This window comes from Arachis hypogaea, chromosome 2 (assembly GCF_003086295.3).
Source record: "Arachis hypogaea cultivar Tifrunner chromosome 2, arahy.Tifrunner.gnm2.J5K5, whole genome shotgun sequence".
NCBI classification, from domain to species: Eukaryota; Viridiplantae; Streptophyta; class Magnoliopsida; order Fabales; family Fabaceae; genus Arachis; species Arachis hypogaea.
Window position 1 is genome coordinate 17424587 of NC_092037.1, and position 20914 is coordinate 17445500.

The following is a 20914-nucleotide window of genomic DNA, read 5'->3' on the forward strand; positions in this document are numbered from 1 at the left end:
GGAATTATTAGGCTGAATTGAAATTCTCAGGAAGGCTGGGATTAATGGTGGTGAAGAGTTAGATGAATCGAAAGGGGATAGGAACACGGAGTTCTTTCACCAATGATTCCAATCTAGATTCCATCAAAACAAAATTTAGAGACTGAAAAATAATGACAAGAGATTTGCTTCCACTAATTTAGAGATAGTTGTAGTAGCTGAAGATTATTTTAAGAAAATTTTCTCCTTAACTAATGATGATGATCCAGAGATGGCATTTGAAGGATTTTCTACTGAAGTTACTCCTGCTATGAATAGAAGCTAAAGCGCTTCATCACTATTGTGGAAGTAAAGAGGGTAATTTTCAAGGTGCATCCTCAGAGTGCCCCCCAGAGAATGAAGGGTTTACCTCTAAATGTTTCTAGTTCTACTAGGATGCAATGGCAGAAAATATTTTTTAGACAATCTAAAGTTGCTTTGTAGGCGAAAGAATGCTGAAGGGGTTTAATCATATCCAAATTTGTCCAATATCAAAGGTCACAGATGTAAAAGACATGACCCAGGTTAGATAAATTAGTTTATCTTTTATGATTTATAAATTTATTTCCGAAGTACTTGTTCATAGGCTTCAAGGAGTCATGAATTAGTTAATTAGCCCTGATTCGAGTGCCTTTTAGAAAGGAAGACTAATCTCTGATAATATCCTTATAACTCATGAATGTATGCATTACTTAAAATAAAAAGGTGTGTCTAATTGATAAAATGACTCTGAAACTTGATATAAGCAAGGCCCATTGACATTTCTATGGTTTATATTGCATAAGCTAAAATTTGAGCCTAAATAGATTGGTTGGATTCAAGAGATGGTGATTATAATTTCTTATTCTATTATCGTTGAAAGTCAATTATATGGCTATTTTAAGCCAAATAGAGGTATCAGATAAGGTGATTCTTTGTCTCCATGTGTCTTTCTCTTTTGTGCAAAAGATCTTTCCTTCTTGATAAATAAAACAGAACAAAAGCAGCACATCTCTAGTATCCAGATCAATCAAAGATACCTTTCAATAAATCACTTGCTGATTGCAAATGATTCGATTTTATTCAGTAAAGAAGATGAGAATAAATATGATAACATTTAACTACTCAATGCTTATCAAAATTTCAGTGGTCAGAAAGCAAATCTATATAAGCCCACTTTACTTTTTTAGTAATAATATTCCTATAGAAAAGCAAATGTACTTGACAGAGAGGCTCAATATTAGACATATTATTACAAAAGAGAAATATTTGAGGCTATCCTCAATTGGTAAAAGATGAAAAATACAACTTTTTTTTTGAAATTAAAGAGTTTCAAGGCTGTAAGCGACATCTACTATCTACTGTAAAAAAAGCATGTTCAAATCAAAATAGTAGGAGAGACAATCCTCATTTTATTTTCTATAATGCTTTCGGCATTTCGGATTCATTAATTAGTGAGATTTATAGTATTCTATCTCAATTTTCGTAGGAGAAAAAGGCTCAAAGAGAAAGATGGCTTGGATTAGTTGGGATATTTTGTCAAGGCCTAAAGTTGAAGGTGGTTTGGGTTTCAAAGATGTTTGGGAATAGAACTTAGCTTCATTAGCTAACAATGCTAGAAATTAGCTACCCAACTACATTCACTGCTCACGAAAATTCTCAAAAGCAATTATTTATGATATAGTAATGTAATGAAGGCAAAAGTAGAAAACTTACCTTCATTGGGTTGGAGGAGAGCAAAGTCCTTGAGAAAGGCCTAAGTTGGAAAGTTAGCTTTGGAGACACTGTTCCAAAGACTAATCTTTGAATTCCGCTTGAAAACTAGTTTCGTCCTTGCTTTTCTAAGAAGTTACTATCCCCTAGGGCAAGCATAAGATTTGTATGAAAGAGATTTCGTTACTTCTTTTTAGACTCATGGTTCCCTCCTTTCATCCATTCATGGTTCCCTAAGACTCAATTATTAACTAGTCAAATAGTTGTTTGGAGTGTGTTAAGGAGATTATGCTACGAAATATAAGTTGGGACCAAAACCTCATCTCAAATACCTTCAGCCTAGAGATTTACAAATGGATACTTGTTACAAAAATTTGGAATGGAGAATATCAACTTTCCTCGACTAGGAGTGAAAAATATGAAGTAAACTCAGGTTACCAAATAGCTTACCTATTTCATCACCACCCAATTGACTTCTACTCTGACCAATGAAACACAAGGAAACTTGAAGACTCTTATGGAAGCTCTATATACTTCAAAAAATTAAATTCTCTCATTAGAGATGCGTCCATGAAAAGCCGCTAGTCTTGCAAGTCCTCCACTACTAAATCCCTTTCATGTCACAAATCTGTAGAAAATGCACCCAGAAGCTTGAATCAATCTGTCATTGTCTTTTCTTTTTGCTTGTTTCAAAGCCTCGAAAGTATAGAGAAAAAAATCACACCTTGTCCAAGCAATTGGCCTTGGACATCTCTTTTTTTGACGAGCTTGGTCGAAACTGATCGAAGTGCTTAAAAGACAATTAAATAGCACTAGTGCCTTAAAGAAAGTGGTAGTTTTGTGTTGGATTATTTAGAAAGCATGAAATCAATTCACCTTCAAGTGAGAGTGTGTTCCAGTTGATCTAATTTTGGAGTCATCACACAATCAAGCTTCTACCATGTCATGACCAATACTAGTCGCTAGACGCTACTATTCGGCTTATCTTGGGGACTCTAAACTAGATATAGATATATAAATATGAGCCAGTATTACTTTATTGAGGTCGCAAGTTAGCTAAATATACGAGTTAAAATATAGGCGGTTCATACATCATCATGTTTCATATAAAATACACCACTACTTGTTTATATAAGTCAGGCTCTTATATACAGATGCTAAGACTGATAATATCAGTCCATGTCTCACAACAGCCACCTTATGCTAGGACCTATCTAACTTATGTAAATATGTATAAAAGATATTGACCCTCTAAAAAGTCTATACACAGCGAGGGCAAGGACTACCACTACTACTAGCCATATATCGATGATAGTTGAAAGAACAAGGAACGTTGTGTTGAAGTAGAACGGGTCACTCTAACGCACCAGTAATGTTGCTGCTGCTCACCTTCCCAACAGCCCCCGCCTCCACTACCTTGGACGAGCTAGAATACAGATCAGCCATCATCTGCTCGATCCACATCTGAGAGTCCTCCAACGACAATGATGACGACGATCCAAAGCCATCAGAAACAGTTGATTCAACGGCCTCTCTCCAAGAGTTGTTAAATGGCTCGGCTGCTGGAGATGGTGGTAAGGTGACGAGCATCAGCTCATTCGGGATCACCGGCTCCTGAGCAAGATCGAACCAGGGTGGGTACCCTGGTTGTTGGGGCATTAGGATTCTAGCTTAGGCTCTACCATGTTCAATGGATATGGAAGAAAAGTGTAATGGTTTCTACCTAGATGAAGCTAGGATAACAGCATGTCATACAACATGTCCGGGTCAAAATCTAGGTTGAGCAAGGGATAAGAGAATCGGCGGTCTGGAAGATAATACGTATGAGTACGTGACATCAACACCGGACCTCCTGTTGTAGGGTTCACATATTCTCCAAATGCTGGTTATTCAAATAATATCATGCCTATCTCCATTTGAAGACGTGAAAAAAAAGGGGGTGAGAACCTAAGGTTTCCAGTAGAGTATTATATAGGAAACTTAAGGGGTCCATAGCCTAAGTCTAGGAATTCACACAGTTACATCGGCAAGGAAGTACAAACACAGGTGAACACAGAAAAATTTAAGGAAAACATGTGCGCAACTTAAAATACCCTACACAAAAAATCTTTGTCTTGATTGTAAAACTAGGTGGAATTCAACATTTTTTATGCTTGAAGTTGGAATTATGTATAGAGATGTATTTGAAAGATTGTCATTGCGTGAGAGTCAATATGAATCTTAGCCTAGTGAGAAGGATTGGGATATGGCAGATGAGATTTTTCAAAGATTGAGGAAATTTTTTTATGTGGCTGAATTGTTTTCTGGAACAACTTATCCTACATCAAATCTTTATTTTTCTAAGGTTTGTGTGATTAAGTTGGCTTTAATGGAATGGAAAAATTATGGAAATGAGATAATTGAAATGATGGCTACTAGTATGTTAAATAAGTTTGAAAGGTATTGGGGTGTGATTAATACAGTTATGGCTATTGGGACTCTTTTGGATCCTAGGTACAAGATGTATTTATTGAATTTCTTTTTTCGTAAAATATATGGTGAGACGGAGGCATGTGTTGTAATTGGTCAAGCGAAAAGGGTAGTGCAAGATATAGTTTTAGAATATGCAACAAAGGGAAGAGAGAGAGACCAAGCTTCTCAATTAGATATGCCGCCACCACCATCAATTCCTTCAAGTTCAAAGGGGAGGAAGTTCAGTCATGAAGATTGGCAAGCTGATTTTGCTGCACATGTAAGTGAGAAATCCGTATTTATTGATACAAAGAGCGAGTTGGATTATTATCTTGAAGAGAGACCGGTACCACAAAATGAACATGATTTTGATATCTTAAATTGGTGAAAGTCAAATGGAGCGAAGTTTCCTACTTTGCAAACTATTGCTAGAGATTTTTTTGGCGATTCCAATCTCTACCGTTGCCTCTGAATCTTCATTTAGTACGGGTGGTCGATTTGTTACGCCACATCATAGTAGGTTGCGTTCGGACACATTAGAGGCTCTAATGTGTAATCAAGATTGGCTTTGGAATGAACTTGGCACTACAACTAACATAGGATTTGAGTGCTACACAATTCATAACATTGAAGGAGATGTTGACGTAAGTAAACTATTAAATTACATATAACACACTATGTTTTTATATTATTGACTTATTGAGTTATTATATGATTTTAACTTTAAATTGTTTTCATGTCAATGTAGGATTCAAGTAAGTCGGAATCTACCATCACTACCATTATGGGATGAAAGGAAGATTGAGATGGTGGAATTATGTTTTTATGATGTCATGAACTTTATTTTGTTGTTTATGAATATGGTTGGTTGTTTATGTAATATTTGGTTGTTTATGGATATGTTTGGATGTTTATGTTTGTTGTTATTGCTATTTAAGTCTGTAAAGACTATGGATATTATGTTTGTAATGACAATTGAAGATTATCTTTGATTTTCTCTAATTTTTTTCATTTTTTTTCAATTTTTACTAATTTTTACAAAAATTTGCGGATATCCGCGGAGACCCAGGTCCTCGGCGGATACGGGGTCCCTGTTACCCGTCAAGGGGACGGGGACAGATATTGGGGGCGGGGGTAGGGTGCGGGGGCATGTCCCTGCCCCCATGGGGACCCGTTGTCATCCCTAAACATGCTTACGAGGAGGAAGAAGAGGGCATTGGTGTCATTTCAAAACAAAACTAGGGTTTAGAGAAATGGAAACGGATCCCCTTAAAATGCCCTTCACTCTAAATAACTAGTTCGTTTGATACTGCGGCTGCTACTAGTTGGAGTTTCCATTATCTCCAAATCTCTCAAGAGCACAAATCTGCACTGCAACCATGGTCACTTCTGCCGCCGCCACAACTGCCACAGCAGGACATCCAGATGCTTGCTGCTGAGGTCCACCTCGGAACCAAAAATTGTGACTTCCAGATGGAACGCTACATCTTCAAACGCCGAAATGATGGTCAATCTTCGTGATCTTTTTCGTTTCTCCGTTTGAATTTTAATTCTGAATATTATTGAAGAGTGTGTTGATTATGGCGAGTTTGAAGGGTATTTTGCAAAATGTTATATCTTTTTCAGTTTCAAATTGTTTATTCTGATATGGATTTTTTCATATTTACTCAAACTGTAGTGAGTAGTTCAGTTCTTGAAATCTAATGCAAACAACACAGATGCGCGTAGTTATTTTTTGTAATATATTCCTTGCTCTTTTGTAAATTTTGTATTCGATTTTTTTACATTTATCTTTTTCTGTATCTAGGGTTCCTTTTTTGATATATACTTTTTATAAATTTGTTATAATCTAGTGGTTTGTCAATTTTTCTTTATTTGTTTTGTGTTTTCTATTCAAAGAGTCAATTTAATTTCTAATCAGGATTTTGATACGAGTAAGTGTATTTTGTATGAACACCTTTGTGTTCAAAACAGCTTATTATCATAATTTTATGATAGAGCTTATGAAAGCATTTTTATGTTTGGTTGATTTTTCGTATTCCTTGTTCCCAGATATTTACATAATTAACCTTGGCAAGACATGGGAGAAGCTCCAACTTGCTGCTAGAATTATTGTTGCTATCGAGAACCCGCAGGACATCATTGTTCAGTCTGCTAGGCCATATGGTCAGAGAGCTGTCCTTAAGTTTGAACAATACACTAGTGCGAATGCAATTGTTGGAAGGCACACTCCTGGAACATTCACTAATCAAATGCAAACATCCTATAACAAGCCTCGTCTACTCATTCTGATTGATCCAAGGACTGATCATCAGGTGCCACTTATGTTATTCACTTGTTTCACTATTAACTGTCAATATATTTTTTGTAGGAGTTTGAAATTCTGTTATTAATTGATCTCGTCTTGGGTTTGTTTTTCTATTTTTTTTCAAAAAAAATATGTGCAGCCCATTAAGGAAGGTGCTCTTGGAAATATTCCAACTATTGCCTTCTGTGACACCGATTTTCCGATGTGCTATGTTGATATTGGCATTCCTGCCAATAACAAAAAGAAGCACAGTATTGGTTGTCTGTTTTGGTTATTAGCAAGGATGGTTCTGCAGATGAAGGGTACTATTTGTCTGGGGCTTAATTGGGACGTGATGGTAAACTAATTTTTGCTCTTAACGAATTGAACTATTATTATTTTGTAGCACTTTTAGATTTATTGTGTTTCCCAATATCTGCATTGTAAGTGTCTGATCTCGTATGCACTTATTTAGAACAATCTTTCTTGCTATACATACAGGTGTAAAAAATTTCATATTTTAACAAAAGATAGTAGTCTTATTATGTGGTTTCCTTTGAACTTTAGCTAAATTTGTCAATTTTTCATGTGTAGGTGGATTTATTCTTCTATAGAGAACCTGAAGAGGCCAAGCAACAAGAGGAGGAGGAATTACCAGCTGCCCCAGAATATGCCATTCAAGATTTTGGTGCTGCTGGCATTGCCGGCTTCCCCGCAGCTGATGGGGAATGGGAGGCTGTTACAGCTGAACAATCCTGGACTGAACCAGTTCCTCAGCAACCCATTGCAGCTGCTCATGCTAACTGGGCCCCAGACGCCGGTAAGAATAATTATTTTCACTCTGGATCTATTAAATTTGATGCAACATAATTGTCGTATTTGCTTCTAATATGTTCTAGTCAAATAATTCTGGGTTGTTGTGTTGAATCATTCTCCCTCGATATGCAAGAAAATCTGTGCGCCTTAACATAGTTCTGTCGAAAACTGTGATGACAATTTATTTGACCCAAGTTCTTTTGTATCCGCAGCTACAGGTGATTGGGAGCCAGTTCCAGCTCCACAGGCATCCGTTCCTGCACCTGGAGGTGTTGCTCCCACTGGCTGGGACTAGGCATCGAGTTTAGAATTTTGTTTCTATGTTTTCCTTACTTCCTGAGCAATTTTCCTTCTGAGATTATTTCTTTAGGAAATATACATATTTAGTATTTTGTAGTCTTATTATTGAGTTTTAAAATTTTGTTGACGTATCAATGGAAGCTTTTTTAGTTTCAACAATTTAAGAGGATTCGTAATGAAAATTTGAGCAGTTAATTGACAACGACATGCTACTTTTTGCTAGGCATGGCAAAAATCTCCGGCGGGGCGGGTACCCGCAGGGATTTACCCATCGGGGAGCAAGTATGGGGGGTAATTTTCACCCGCGGAGATGGGAGACGGGGCCCCGTATAATAAACAGGGCGGAGGCGGGGGTAGAGATCCCCGCCCTGTGGAGACCCGTTAAATCTCCGTTTGTATGAAAAGACAAAAATGTCCTGATATATATATATATATATATATATATATATATGTATATGTGAGCCACTCTCATTTGAACATAACCTAACCCTATCCGTCGTGCTTCAGAGAGAGACAGAGAGCGAGAACTGAGCTGAGACCTGAGACTCTCGTCTCTACTCCTCCTCAAACCCTTAGACCCTCCTGCCTCCTTCCTGCTGACCGCCGACCGCCGACTGTCCCCGCCGCCATCCACCGTCTGGTCTCTCAGCGCCGCCTCCCACCCCAGACTCAGCAACGTCGTCGTCTTTTCCTGGTCGTGGTCGTCATCTTCTCCTGTTCGCATTGCCAGTCTTCGCTGGACGCTAGTCTTCCTTCCCCTTTTCTCCATCAGGTTCAGGTAAGTCAGCCATGGTCTTCGCTGGTCTTCCATCTCCTTTTCTGAATTTAGATTTCTGAATTAGGGTAACGAATTTGGGTGTTCTGAATTAGTGAAATTCCTATTAATCTGAATTTTTGTGTTTTGAATTTCTGGATTTTTGAGTTTTGAGTTGCTGAATTTCTAATTAGGTTACTGAATTTCTAAATTTCTGATTAGGTTAATGAATTTCTGATTTGGTTAACGAATTTCTGAATTTCTGATTAGGTTAATGATATTCTGACTATGAATTTCTAGATTCAGGTTGTGTAATTTATATTTCTGAGTTAGGTTGATATGAATTTGATTTCTGATTCTGATTAATATTTCTGAGTTAATATTGAGTTAATCTAAAGTTAGGTTAATCTGATTCTGATTATGAATTTTTGGTTGTGTAATTTATATTTCTAAGTTAATATTCTGAATTGGACTAATTTTTTGGGTCGTCCTAATTTTCAAAACTATGCCTTATAGTTTATTGGTGCCATGTTTGTTTCTGCATAAAAGTTTATTATGCTAAGTCCAAATGGTTTCATTTTTTTTTAAAAGTCATTGCAAAATAATTTGATAAACAATATTTGCATTTTTATTCTAGTGAAGAGTTGTTCCTATTTAAATATTTGATTACATTAGATATGATATTGAGTGGTGATTACTGTCTTGGCAGTTAAGTCTGAATGAATTAGGCCAAATAAATATATAAGAGCGAGGCACATAATATAATTTAAAAGGGATTGGAGTATTCGACGTTGGACTTAATATATATATATATATATATATATAAAGCTTAGAAGAAGGATAGAAACAGAATATAACCGAATTAGTTAATGACTTAGACTCTAATCTACTACCTTGCTTTCAGTTCCTTTATTCTTTGATCTGTTTCACTATATAAATAAAGGTTAGAAGAAGGATAGAAACAGAATATAACCAAATTGGTTAATGACTTAGACTCTAATTTACTACCCTGCTTCCAGTTCCTTTATTCTTTGATCTGTTTCACTAGACCAAACAGTTTTAACTAATATCATATTCATATCTAAGTAGTGTTATTTGAATAGTTTGGAGAGCTCAATTTTAATTTATAATTTATAATTTATAATTTTGAGTTAGGTTAATGAGATTCTAATTCATGATTTATATTTTAGATTAATATGATTTTGATTCATGATTTATATTTCATGATTTATAGAATGTCTTCTTCGGATGCATTGAGTAATACTCTTGAGAAGAGTGCTCCATCGGAAGAACCTATAGGCACTAATATTCAAACTACGCAAGAGGCTCCTTAATCTCAACCTCAAGAACCCCCAACGGATACCGCAACTACTAATGAAGGAACGACAAACTCTACAAGTGGTGTTCGAAAGAGAAAGTTAACCTCCGAAGTGTGGAATCACTTTAAGATTGTAGAAATCAAGGAAAATTAAAGGCTGAATGTAATTATTGCAAATCGAAGCTACTTGGTGACCCAAAACAAGGCACTTCGCACTTACATGATCACTTCAAAAGCTGCAAGATCCACACCACTAGAGATATAAGACAATGTATAATGAAGACAACTCCAACAACTAGTGGAGAAACAGTTGTGGTTGGTGCATATACCTTTGACCAAGAAAATGCAAGGAAAGAGTTATCAGTTATGGTTTGTCTTTACGAGTATTCGCTATCTATTGTGGACCACATTGGGTTTCGACGATTTTGCAATGCTTTGCAACCTCTCTTCAAGATGATTATTCGCAACACTTTAAAGAGTGACATCTTGAAGCTCTACAACGATGAGAGATCGAAGACAATGAATGTCCTTGAGCGTAATAAAAGTCGAGTTGCAATTACGACTGATATGTGGACAGCAAGCAACCAAAACAAAGGTTATATGGCTATTACGGCTCATTACATTGATGATTCTTAAAAATTGCAAAGCCGTCTTGTAATGTAATAATATTATCATTATAGGTTCTTCCGAATGTTTATATAATTGCAAAGCTGGTTATAATTGTACTAAATTGTCATTACAAGTTTATATATGTGCCGGCTCCACACACGGCTGAGGTACATTCAGAGGTTCTTGTGGATTGTTTGATGGATTGGAATCTTGATAGGAAGTTATCCACTTTGACTGTTGATAATTGTAGTACTAATGACGTTATGATTGAGAATATTTTGACTAAAATGTCACATAGAAACTTTATCTTGGGTGGTAAATTATTTCACATGCGATGTTGTGCGCATATATTAAATTTGATTGTCAAGGATGGGTTACAACTTATTTCACTTGCTATTGAAAGGGTGAGGGATATTGTTCATTATTGGACTGCAACACTTAAAAGAGAAGAAAAATTTAAGAAAACATGTGCGCAACTTAAAATACCCTACACAAAAAATCTTTGTCTTGATTGTAAAACTAGGTGGAATTCAATATTTTTTATGCTTGAAGTTGTAATTATGTATAGAGATGTATTTGAAATATTGTCATTGCGGGAGAGTCAATATAAATCTTTGCCTAGTGAGAAGGATTGGGATATGACGGATGAGATTTTTTAAAGATTGAGGGTATTTTTTGATGTGACTGAATTATTTTCTGGAACAACTTATCCTACATCAAATCTTTATTTTCCTAAGGTTTGTGTGATTAAATTGGTTTTGATGGAGTGGAAAAATTGTGAAAATGAGATAATTGAAATGATGGCTACTAGTATGATAACTAAGTTTGAAAAATATTGGGGTGTGATTAATACAGTTATGGCTATTGGGACTCTTTTAGATCCTAGGTACAAGATGTATTTATTGAATTTCTTTTTTTGTAAAATATATGGTGAGACGGAGGCATGTGTTGTAATTGGTCAAGTGAAAAGGGTAGTGCAAGATTTAGTTTTAGAATATGCAACAAAAGGAAGAGAGAGAGACCAAGTTGCTCAATTAGATATGCCGCCACCACCATCAATTCCTTCAAGTTCAAAGGGGAGGAAGTTCAGTCATGAAGATTGGCAAGCTGATTTTGCTGCACATGTAAGTGAGGAATCCGCATTTATTGATACAAAGAGCGAGTTGGATTATTATCTTGAAGAGAGACTGGTACCACAAACTGAACATGATTTTGATATCTTAAATTGGTGGAAGTCAAATGGAGCGAAGTTTTCTACTTTGCAAGCTATTGTTAGGGATTTTTTGGTGATTCTTATCTCTACCGTTGCTTCTGAATCTTCATTTAGTATGGGTGGTCGATTTGTTACGCCACATTGTAGTAGGTTGAGTTCGGACACATTAGAGGCTCTAATGTGTAATCAAGATTGGTTTTGGAATGAACTTGGCACTACAACTAACATAGGATTTGAGTGCTACACAATTCATAACATTGAAGGAGATGTTGACGTAAGTAAACTATTAAATTACGAGTATGTCTAAAACGAGCTCAACAATTATGTGCTTATTGAATAAGCCACACTTATATAGGCCATTAGATCTTGTTAGATGAAAATCAAAGGCTAATATAAAAGAAGAGCATTGATGGATTCTAATAAATATAGAATATCTTAATACATAAATAAATGCTTTAAATGGCAATACTTTAATATACAATACTTTAAACGGCAATAGAATCTTTTATTTTTAAATAATTAAATATAAAATATATGAATATTTTTTATTTATTAAAATTAATTATTATACAAATTTTTTTATAATATTAAATAATTATATTAAAATAATATTTTAAACTATGACTAACATAAAAATATAAAATAATCAAAATTTTATTTTATATTTCTTGACAAATAATTAGATTATTATATTTACAATTTATTAACTAACTACGTTTATTAAAGATATTATTATATAATATAATTTTTTATAAAAATATTTTAAAAATATAATTTATTTAAAATATTATATATAATACATGAAAATATTAACTTTTTCATTTTTTTCAATTTTTTTAGAAAAACAGAATAAATAATATAATTTTAAATATATATCTAAATAAAAAAGTTAATAATTTTATGTATTATATATAACTTTTTAAATAAATTTTACTTTTACAAATATCTTGATAAAAATTTATATGATATAATAATTTATTTAACAAAGTAATTAGTTAATAAATTTTAAATATAACAATCTAATTATTTGTCAAGTAATATAAAATAAATTTTAATTATTTTATATTTTTATATTGTAGTTTAAAATATCATTTTAATATTATAAAAAATTTTTGTATAATAATTAATCTTAATGAATAAAAAAACTTATTTTTTTTGTATTTATTTAATTTATACTTTTAGAACAAAAAGTTTCTACCTTTATATAGTAAAATATGTGATAATCTTCTTAATATATATATTAAGGATGGCGAAACGGGTCGAGTCCGTCGGGCCAACCCGCCGAACTCGCTAAAAAAGGTGGGTCGGACTAGGATTTGAAACCTGTCAAATTAAAAAAATTCACCAAACCCGCAAAATTTTTATGCAAAATTTGTTTATAATATTAAAAATTATATTAAAATGATATTTTAAATAGTTATACTTTAACAGATTTAATATGTTTTCTGATTTCAATGTTATTATATGATTATAATTATTTAATATATAAAAAAATTACTAGATAGTATATATAAGGGGTGACAATGCGGGCCGACTCGTCCCGCCAACTAAAGTGGGTACAAAATACTAGCCGTTTGACTTTGTTTTTTTTAAATAACATTAATCAAAATTAACAAAAAAAAGAATAATTAAATAATTAAATACAAATAAAAAATAGTCAAATTATAATATAATTTTTTTACTATCTTTTTTTAAATTTTTAACTTCAATAAAATTGTTTAAAATAATATTTGTCAATAGAACCATCTTTATTTTAAAAAATAAGTCACATAATTTAAACATATATATGAAATTATAAAATAAAACAAATAAAGTCACATAATTGAAACATATATACATAATTTGACGAATTTTTTTAATTTAACAAGTCTCAATTTCTAACCCGACTCACCCTTTTTAGCGGGTTCGGCGAGTCGGTCCGACGGATTCGATCCGTTTTACCACCCCTAATATATATATATATATATATATATATATATATATATATATAAAAGGATTATCGCATATTTTATTATATAAAGATAGAAATTTTTTGTTCTAAAAAATATGAAATAAATAAATACAAAAAATATATGTTTTTTTATTCATTAAAATTAATTATTATAAAAAAATTTTATAATATTAAAATAATTTTTTATATTAAAACATAAAAATATAAAATAAATAAAATTTATTTTATATTACTTGACAAATAATTAGTTTATTATATTTAAAATTTATTAACTAATTATTTTGTTAAATATATTATTATATAATATAATTTTTTATCAAAATATTTGTAAAAGTAAAATTTATTTAAAACGTTATATATAATACATGAAAATATTAACTTTTTTATTTAGGTCTGTATTTAAAATTATATTATTTATTCTATTTTTTAATTAAAAAATTAATATTTTTATATATTATAAATAATATTTTAAATAAATTATTTTTTAAAAATATTTTTATGAAAAATTATATTATATAATAATATATTTAGTAAAAGTAGTTAGTTAATAAATTTTGAATATAATAATCTAATTATTTATCAAGTAATATAAAATAAAATTTTAATAATTTTATATTTTTATATTACAGTTAAAAATATTATTTTAATATAATTTTTTAATATTATAAAAAAGTTTTACATAATAATTAATTTTATTAAATAAAAAATACTCATATATTTTATATTTATATATTTTATATTTAATTATTTAAGAATAAAAGATTTTGTTGCCGTTTAAAGTATTGAATATTAAAGTATTGACATTTAAAGCATTTATTTATATACTAAGATATTCTATATTTATTAGAGTCCATCAATGCTCTTCTTTTATATTAGCCTTTGATTTTTATCTAACAAGATCTAATGGCCTATATTAGTGTGGCTCATTCAATAAGCACATAATTGTTGAGCTCGTTTTAGACATATCCTTAAATTACATATAACACACTATATTTTTATATTATTGACTTATTGAGTTATTATATGATTTTAACTTTAAATTGTTTTCATGTCAATGTAGGATTCAAGTAAGTCAGAATCTGCCATCACTACCATTATGGGATGAAAGGAAGATTGAGATGGTGGAATTATGTTTTTATGATGTCATGAACTTTATTTTGTTGTTTATGAATATGGTTGGTTGTTTATGTAATATTTGGTTGTTTATGGATATGTTTGGATGTTTATGTTTGTTGTTATTGCTATTTAAGTCTTTAAAGACTATGGATATTATGTTTGTAATGACAATTGAAGCTTATCTTTGATTTTCTCTAATTTTTTATTTTTTTTAATTTTTACTAATTTTTACAAAAATTCGCAGATATCCACGGAGACCCAGGTCCCCAGCGAATACATGGTCCCCGTTACCCGTCATGGGGACGGGCGGGGACGGGGACAGATATTGGGGGCGGGGGCAAAGGGCGGAGGGCATGTCCCCGCCCCATGGGGACCTGTAGCCATCCCTAAACATGCTTACGAGGAGGAAGAAGAGGGCATTGGTGTCATTTCACAACAAAACTAGGGTTTAGAGAAACAGAAACGGATCCCTTTAAAATACCCTTCACTCCAAATAACTAGTTCGTTTAATACTGCGGCTGCTACGAGTTGGAGCTTCCATTCTCTCCAAATCTCTCAAGAGTGCAAATCTGCACCGCAACCATGGCCACTTCCGCCGCCGCCACAACTGTCGCAGCGCCACGCTAGCTATCACAGAAGGAGCAGGACATCCAGATGATGCTTGCTGCTGAGGTCCACCTCAGAACAAAAAATTGCGACTTCCAGATGGAATGCTACGTCTTCAAACGCTGAAATGATGGTCAATCTTCGTGATCTTTTTTGTTTCTCCTTTTGGATTTTAAGTTTGAATATTATTGAAGAGTGTGTTGATTATGGCGAGTTTGAAGGGTATTTTGCAAAATGTTATATCTTTTCAGTCTCAAATTGTTTATTCTGATATGGATTTTTTCATATTTACTCAAACTGTAGTGAGTAGTTCAGTTCTTGAAATCTAATGCAAACAAAACAGATGTGCGTAGTGCTTTTTTATAATTTATTCCTTGCTCTTTTGTGAATTTTGTATTCGAGTTTTTTACATTTATCTTTTTTTGTATCCAGGGTTCCTTTTTTGATATATACTTTTTATAAATTTGTTATAATCTAGTGGTTTGTCAATTTTTCTTTATTTGTTTCGTGTTTTCTATTCAAAGAGTCAATTTAATTTCTAATCAGGATTTTGATACGAGTAAGTGTATTTTGTATGACCACCTTTGTGTTCAAAATAGCTTATTATCTTAATTTTATGATAGAGTTTATGAAAGCATTTTTATGTTTGGTTGATTTTTTGTATTCCTTGTTCCCAGGTATTTACATAATTAATCATCAGGTGCCACTTATGTTATTCACTTGTTTCACTATTAGCTGTCAATATGTTTTTTGTGGGAGTTTGAAATTCTGTTATTAATTGATCTCATCTTGGGTTTGTTTTTCTATTTTTTTTTCAAAAGAAATATGTGCAGCCCATTAAGAAAGGTGCTCTTGGAAATATTCCGACCATTGCCTTCTGTGACACCGATTTTCCGATGCGCTATGTTGATGTTGGCATTCCTGCTAATAACAAGGAGAAGCACAGTATTGGTTGTCTGTTTTGGTTATTAGCATGGATGGTTCTGCAGATGAGGGGTACTATTCGTCCGGGGCTTAAGTGGGACGTGATGATAAACTAATTTTTGCTCTTAACGGATTGAACTATTATTATTTTGTAGCACTTTTAGATTTATTGTGTTTCTCAATGTCTGCATTGTAAGTGTCTGATCTCGTATGCACTTATTTAGAACAATCTTTCTTGCTGTACATACAGGTGTAAAAAATTTCATATTTTAACAAAAGATAGTAGTCTTATTATGTGGTTTCCTTTGAACCTTAGCTAAATTTGTCAACTTTTCATGTGTAGGTGGATTTATTCTTCTATAGAGAACCTAAAGAGGCCAAGCAACAAGAGGAGGAGGAATTACCAGCTGCCCCAGAATATACCATTCAAGATTTTGGTACTGCTGGCATTGCCGGCCTCCCCGCAGCTGATGGGGAATGGGGGCTGTTACAGCTGAACAATCCTGGATTGAACCAGTTCCTCAGCAACCCATTGCAGCTGCTCCTGCTACCAGACGCCGGTAAGAATAATTATTTTCACTCTGGATCTGTTATATTTGATGCAACATAATTGTCGTATTTGCTTCTAATATGTTCTAGTCAAATAATTCTGGGTTGTTGTGTTGAATCATTCTCCCTCGATATGCAAGAAAATATGTGCGCCTTAACATAGTTCTGTCGAAAACTGTGATGGCAATTTATTTGACCCAAGTTCTTTTGTATCCGCAGCTGCAGGTGATTGGAAACCAGTTCCAGCTCCACAGGCATCCGTTCCTGCACCTGGAGGTGTTGCTCCCACTGGTTGGGACTAGGCATCGAGTTTGAAATTTTGTTTCTATGTTTTCTTTGCTTCCTGAGTAATTTTTCTTCCGAGATTATTTCTTTAGAAAACATACATATTTAGTATTTTGTAGTCTTGGTATTGAGTTTTAAAATTTTGTTGACGTATCGATGGAAGCTTGTTTAGTTTCAACAATTTAAGAGGATTCGTAATGGAAGTTTGAGCAGTTAATTGACAACGACATGCTACTTTTTGCATGGCAAATTTTTTCTTGGTGATTGTTCTTTAGTTTGATTAGTATTGAAAAATATAGATAACCTCAGTATATATGCAAAAGTACAATAAAATAAACTTAGGTATTTTCTTAAAATATATGAAGATCTAAAGTTAATTATTAATTTATTATAAGTCATTTTGTAAACAAGAAATTTTCATAATGTTTACGGGCATAATTTTGACATGGGTTTTTTTAATTAAATAAAATAATCATAATTCACAAGTCATACTAAATATTTATTATTCTAAGGATAAATTTAAATTGGTGTTCAAAAAATTTTAGGTTGAGTACTTTGATCTCAAATGAATTCATCTTTAGAGATTCTCGAAATTTAATTATAGAGTAATTATCCAAATCAGTTCCCAAAAATTTTAAAATTGGACATTTTAGCCCCCAAAAAATTAATATACAGAATCAATTCTAAAGGTTTGTAAATAGGTTTGTAAATTTTAAAAACAGACATTTTAGTCTCCAAAAACAAATAATGTACAAGTCAATTCTCAATGTTTCTCTTCAACATAACAGTCTTTTGTCCAAAAATAAAAATAAAATAAAATTATTATTATTATTATTATTATTATTATTATTATTATTATTATTATTATTATTATTATTATTATTATTATTATTATTATTATTATTATTATTATTATTATTATTATGTAACTGCTTTTTTATTTCAAGTTGGTTTGCGTTAAGAAGTTTAGCTATTTTGTTAGAGAAGACACCATAACTTGGCTATCTTTTAATGAAAATTTATTTTTATTTTCAGTTGTGTTGACTACTGAACTTTTAAACTTCTTTAATTGTCGTATTTGAATTTCTTTTATCGTTAAATTTCATTGGATCAAGACTTTGTTAGCTATTGTGTATTTGTGCTTGTTGATTTCAATGTTATGACTTTGTGAAATAGTATGGTAGTATATTTTTTGAATCGATTGAAAAAACCGAACAAATCGAACCAAACCAAACCGATTTTAATTAGTTTGGTTTGGTTCCTATGGCCTCGATAAAAAAACCGAACCAAACTGCACCGTGAACACCCCTAGCGCCCAACTCCACCAAAATTCCAAGTAATGGGCGCCAAAACTCCAAGTGCACTTTTCACTCCCAACAATCCAAAGAGCTTCAAAGCCCATCGCTAAGTACACCATGCCCACCGCCAAATGCCTAACCAACTCCTAGGAAGTTTCAATTCAAGTCAAGATTCAAGATTTAAATGATTTGTTAGCAACAACCTCTTCTAGAAAGATACGATTTGATTGTTAGGATTTAGATTAGATTAAATTTAAATTTAAATAAGTTATCTTTCTCTTTAAAAGATAAGATTAGTTTTTAAATTTCAGTTAGGTAGGAAGTTAGATATAAATAAATAAACAAGGTTCACAAAATAGAGATCATCTTTAACCGAATATCTCCTTCTTTAGTTTTAGTTATTTTCTTCTCTACCATGAGTAACTAAACCTCTCTTGTTAAAGGTTAGGAGTTCTATTTTATTTTTATAGGTTAGTAATGCAAGTGTCTTCTTTATTTTGATTCATGTTTTTCTACTTTTTCAGGATTAAGTTTCATTCTTCATCTTTAATGGTTAGAAGTATTAGAAAATATTCTAATTTTGTCTTGGATTCCGTTATTACTTTAGAAAATTTAATATTGAAATTAGCTCTAAACTCTTTGTCATGATTTTTAACTTGACTAGGAATAGTATTTTGAAAATTGTGTGGCTTTAAATAAAAAACATTCTTCATCTTTTCTCTTAATTAATTGACCAAAAAATTGGCGATTAATTAAGTTAAGAAAAATTAAATTGTCAAGGAATTAGAATTTGATTATAAATAATTTGTTGTGAAAAGATTTTTACTTGAGTCAAAGTAAGGAAACACAAGCATCAGGCAGGTTGGCCAGGTCTTTCCTTGTTGTTCTGTTCTCGCCACGAGAAAGACGCACAGAAGAGGTATGCCCAACGTGCGGAGGATCCATTGAGAGTGTGTCTGTTGTCTCGGCAAGGAACTTTACGAGATTTCCCCTATTGTATTGAATTAACAAAAAAAAACTTGTCAGTGTTTTCTAAGAATATAACATCTCCAAAATCTTTAACATTTCCTATCCTTAATTACTTCCTAATTCTCTAAGATAGCGTTTAGTAGAGACATAGAGATTGAAAAACTGAGACTGAGAGACAGATACTAAAATAAATCTCAGTATTCTGTTTGGTACAAAGTGGGAGACATAAATTGAAACAAGAATGAAACTCTAATTTAATTTGTACAAAGGGTAAAATTGGAATTAATTAATTGAAATGAGGGTATTTTAGGTATAAAATGTTATTAAAATTTCAGTCTCCGTCTCTAAAAATTTTAGTCCCCTGTGTCCCCACTTTTTGGAGGTACTGAAATTTTGAGGACAGAGACAGAAATTTCAGTACCAGTCTATGAGCCAAGAAACATGATACAGGGTCTCCGTCTCTCAGTCTTTATTCTAGTACCTCAAAACAAATGCTACCTAAGCCTTCTCTCGTTCTCTCAATTCTCCTCTTCACTATTCTTGCTTCTAATTCAAGATCCACAACACTCTTGCCAATGTTTGATTGACCTAATTAGAGATTTAATTAGACATTGCTTGCTTTAATCCGTTAATCATCGTTAGGGGTGGCAAAACGGGATGAACCCGTCGGACTAGGATTTGGAGCCCGCCAAATTAAAAAAATCCGCCAAACCCGCACCGCTAAATTGGCGCGTTTTGGCGGGGCGGGGCAGGCCGATCTGCCGGTCCGAATATTTTTATTTTTCTTTTTTTTTATTAAATAAAAAGCGATTACTATTATAAAATTAATAAGTATACAATTTTCAAACACTTTTTTTTGTTTTTGTTTTTATTCTTCTTTTAGTTATTAACTTTATTTATCTTATTTTACAATTTTGCATATTTGTTCAAATTATATGACTTATTTTTCAAAATAAAGATAGTTCTATTGACAAATATTATTTTGAACAATTTTATTGAAGTTAAAAATTAAAAAAAAAAAAGATAGTAAAAAAAATTATATTATAATTTGACTATTTTTTAATTTGATTTTTTAATTACTATATTTTAGTTCACTTTAATGAGTGTTATTTAAAAAAAAAACCAAGCGGGCTAACCCGCCGACCCACCAATCCGCCATAAAATGGGGCAGACTAGCATTTTGAACCCATTTTAGTTGGCAGGACGGGTCGGTCCATCCTGTTTATGGGACGGCCTAGGCGGGGCGAGTTGGGGCGGACTTGCCACCCGTAATCATCGTGAGAATGACATTCACTCACCGTAGTATTACTTGATGTAATTTGGTCAACTTGCCAATAATACAAGCATATCAATTTTGGTTCAATAGTGTACTTTACATAAAAGTGTATTTGAAACTATTTTTAAAATCAATTTCATTTGGTTCGAAATGAAATAAATGAAGTATATTTAAATTTATGTAAAATAAAAATTAAGTTGATTTAAATATTTATATAATAATTTAATTTTTATTTATCCCATAGTTTTTCATCACCACTAATAAATACCCCAAAACTGTTACCTCAAACTTGATCTTAATTTGATTTACAAATATAAGATTTGATTTACAAATTAAATTATTTCCAGTTATTTGAATTTCCAAAGACACCCTAAAGAAATACAAGAAATACTTCAGCAAAAAAAATTGATCATCAATACAATATCAAATAGAGTTGATATAAAGGTTATGTTCAGTTATGTCCATGTTACTTTAAAGGTTAT

At 32.3% G+C, this 20914-nt stretch overlaps 2 protein-coding genes across 2 annotated transcripts; both read left to right on the forward strand.

Moving 5' to 3' along the window:
* The first annotated feature begins 6734 nt into the window (after positions 1-6734).
* LOC112722542 (small ribosomal subunit protein uS2-like) lies at positions 6735-7631 on the forward strand. The gene is made up of 3 exons (XM_029291643.2): positions 6735-6806; positions 7043-7268; positions 7477-7631. The coding sequence occupies exons 1-3, from the start codon at positions 6753-6755 to the stop codon at positions 7557-7559; spliced, it is 363 nt and encodes a 120-aa protein (XP_029147476.2). The 5' UTR covers positions 6735-6752; the 3' UTR covers positions 7560-7631.
* A 7706-nt stretch (positions 7632-15337) lies between these two features.
* On the forward strand, positions 15338-16906 carry LOC140176652 (small ribosomal subunit protein uS2-like). Its single transcript, XM_072208188.1, has 5 exons — positions 15338-15433; positions 15965-16076; positions 16253-16305; positions 16399-16615; positions 16824-16906. Exons 1-5 carry the CDS (start codon positions 15338-15340, stop codon positions 16904-16906), a joined length of 561 nt encoding a protein of 186 aa, XP_072064289.1.
* The last annotated feature ends 4008 nt before the right edge of the window (positions 16907-20914 follow it).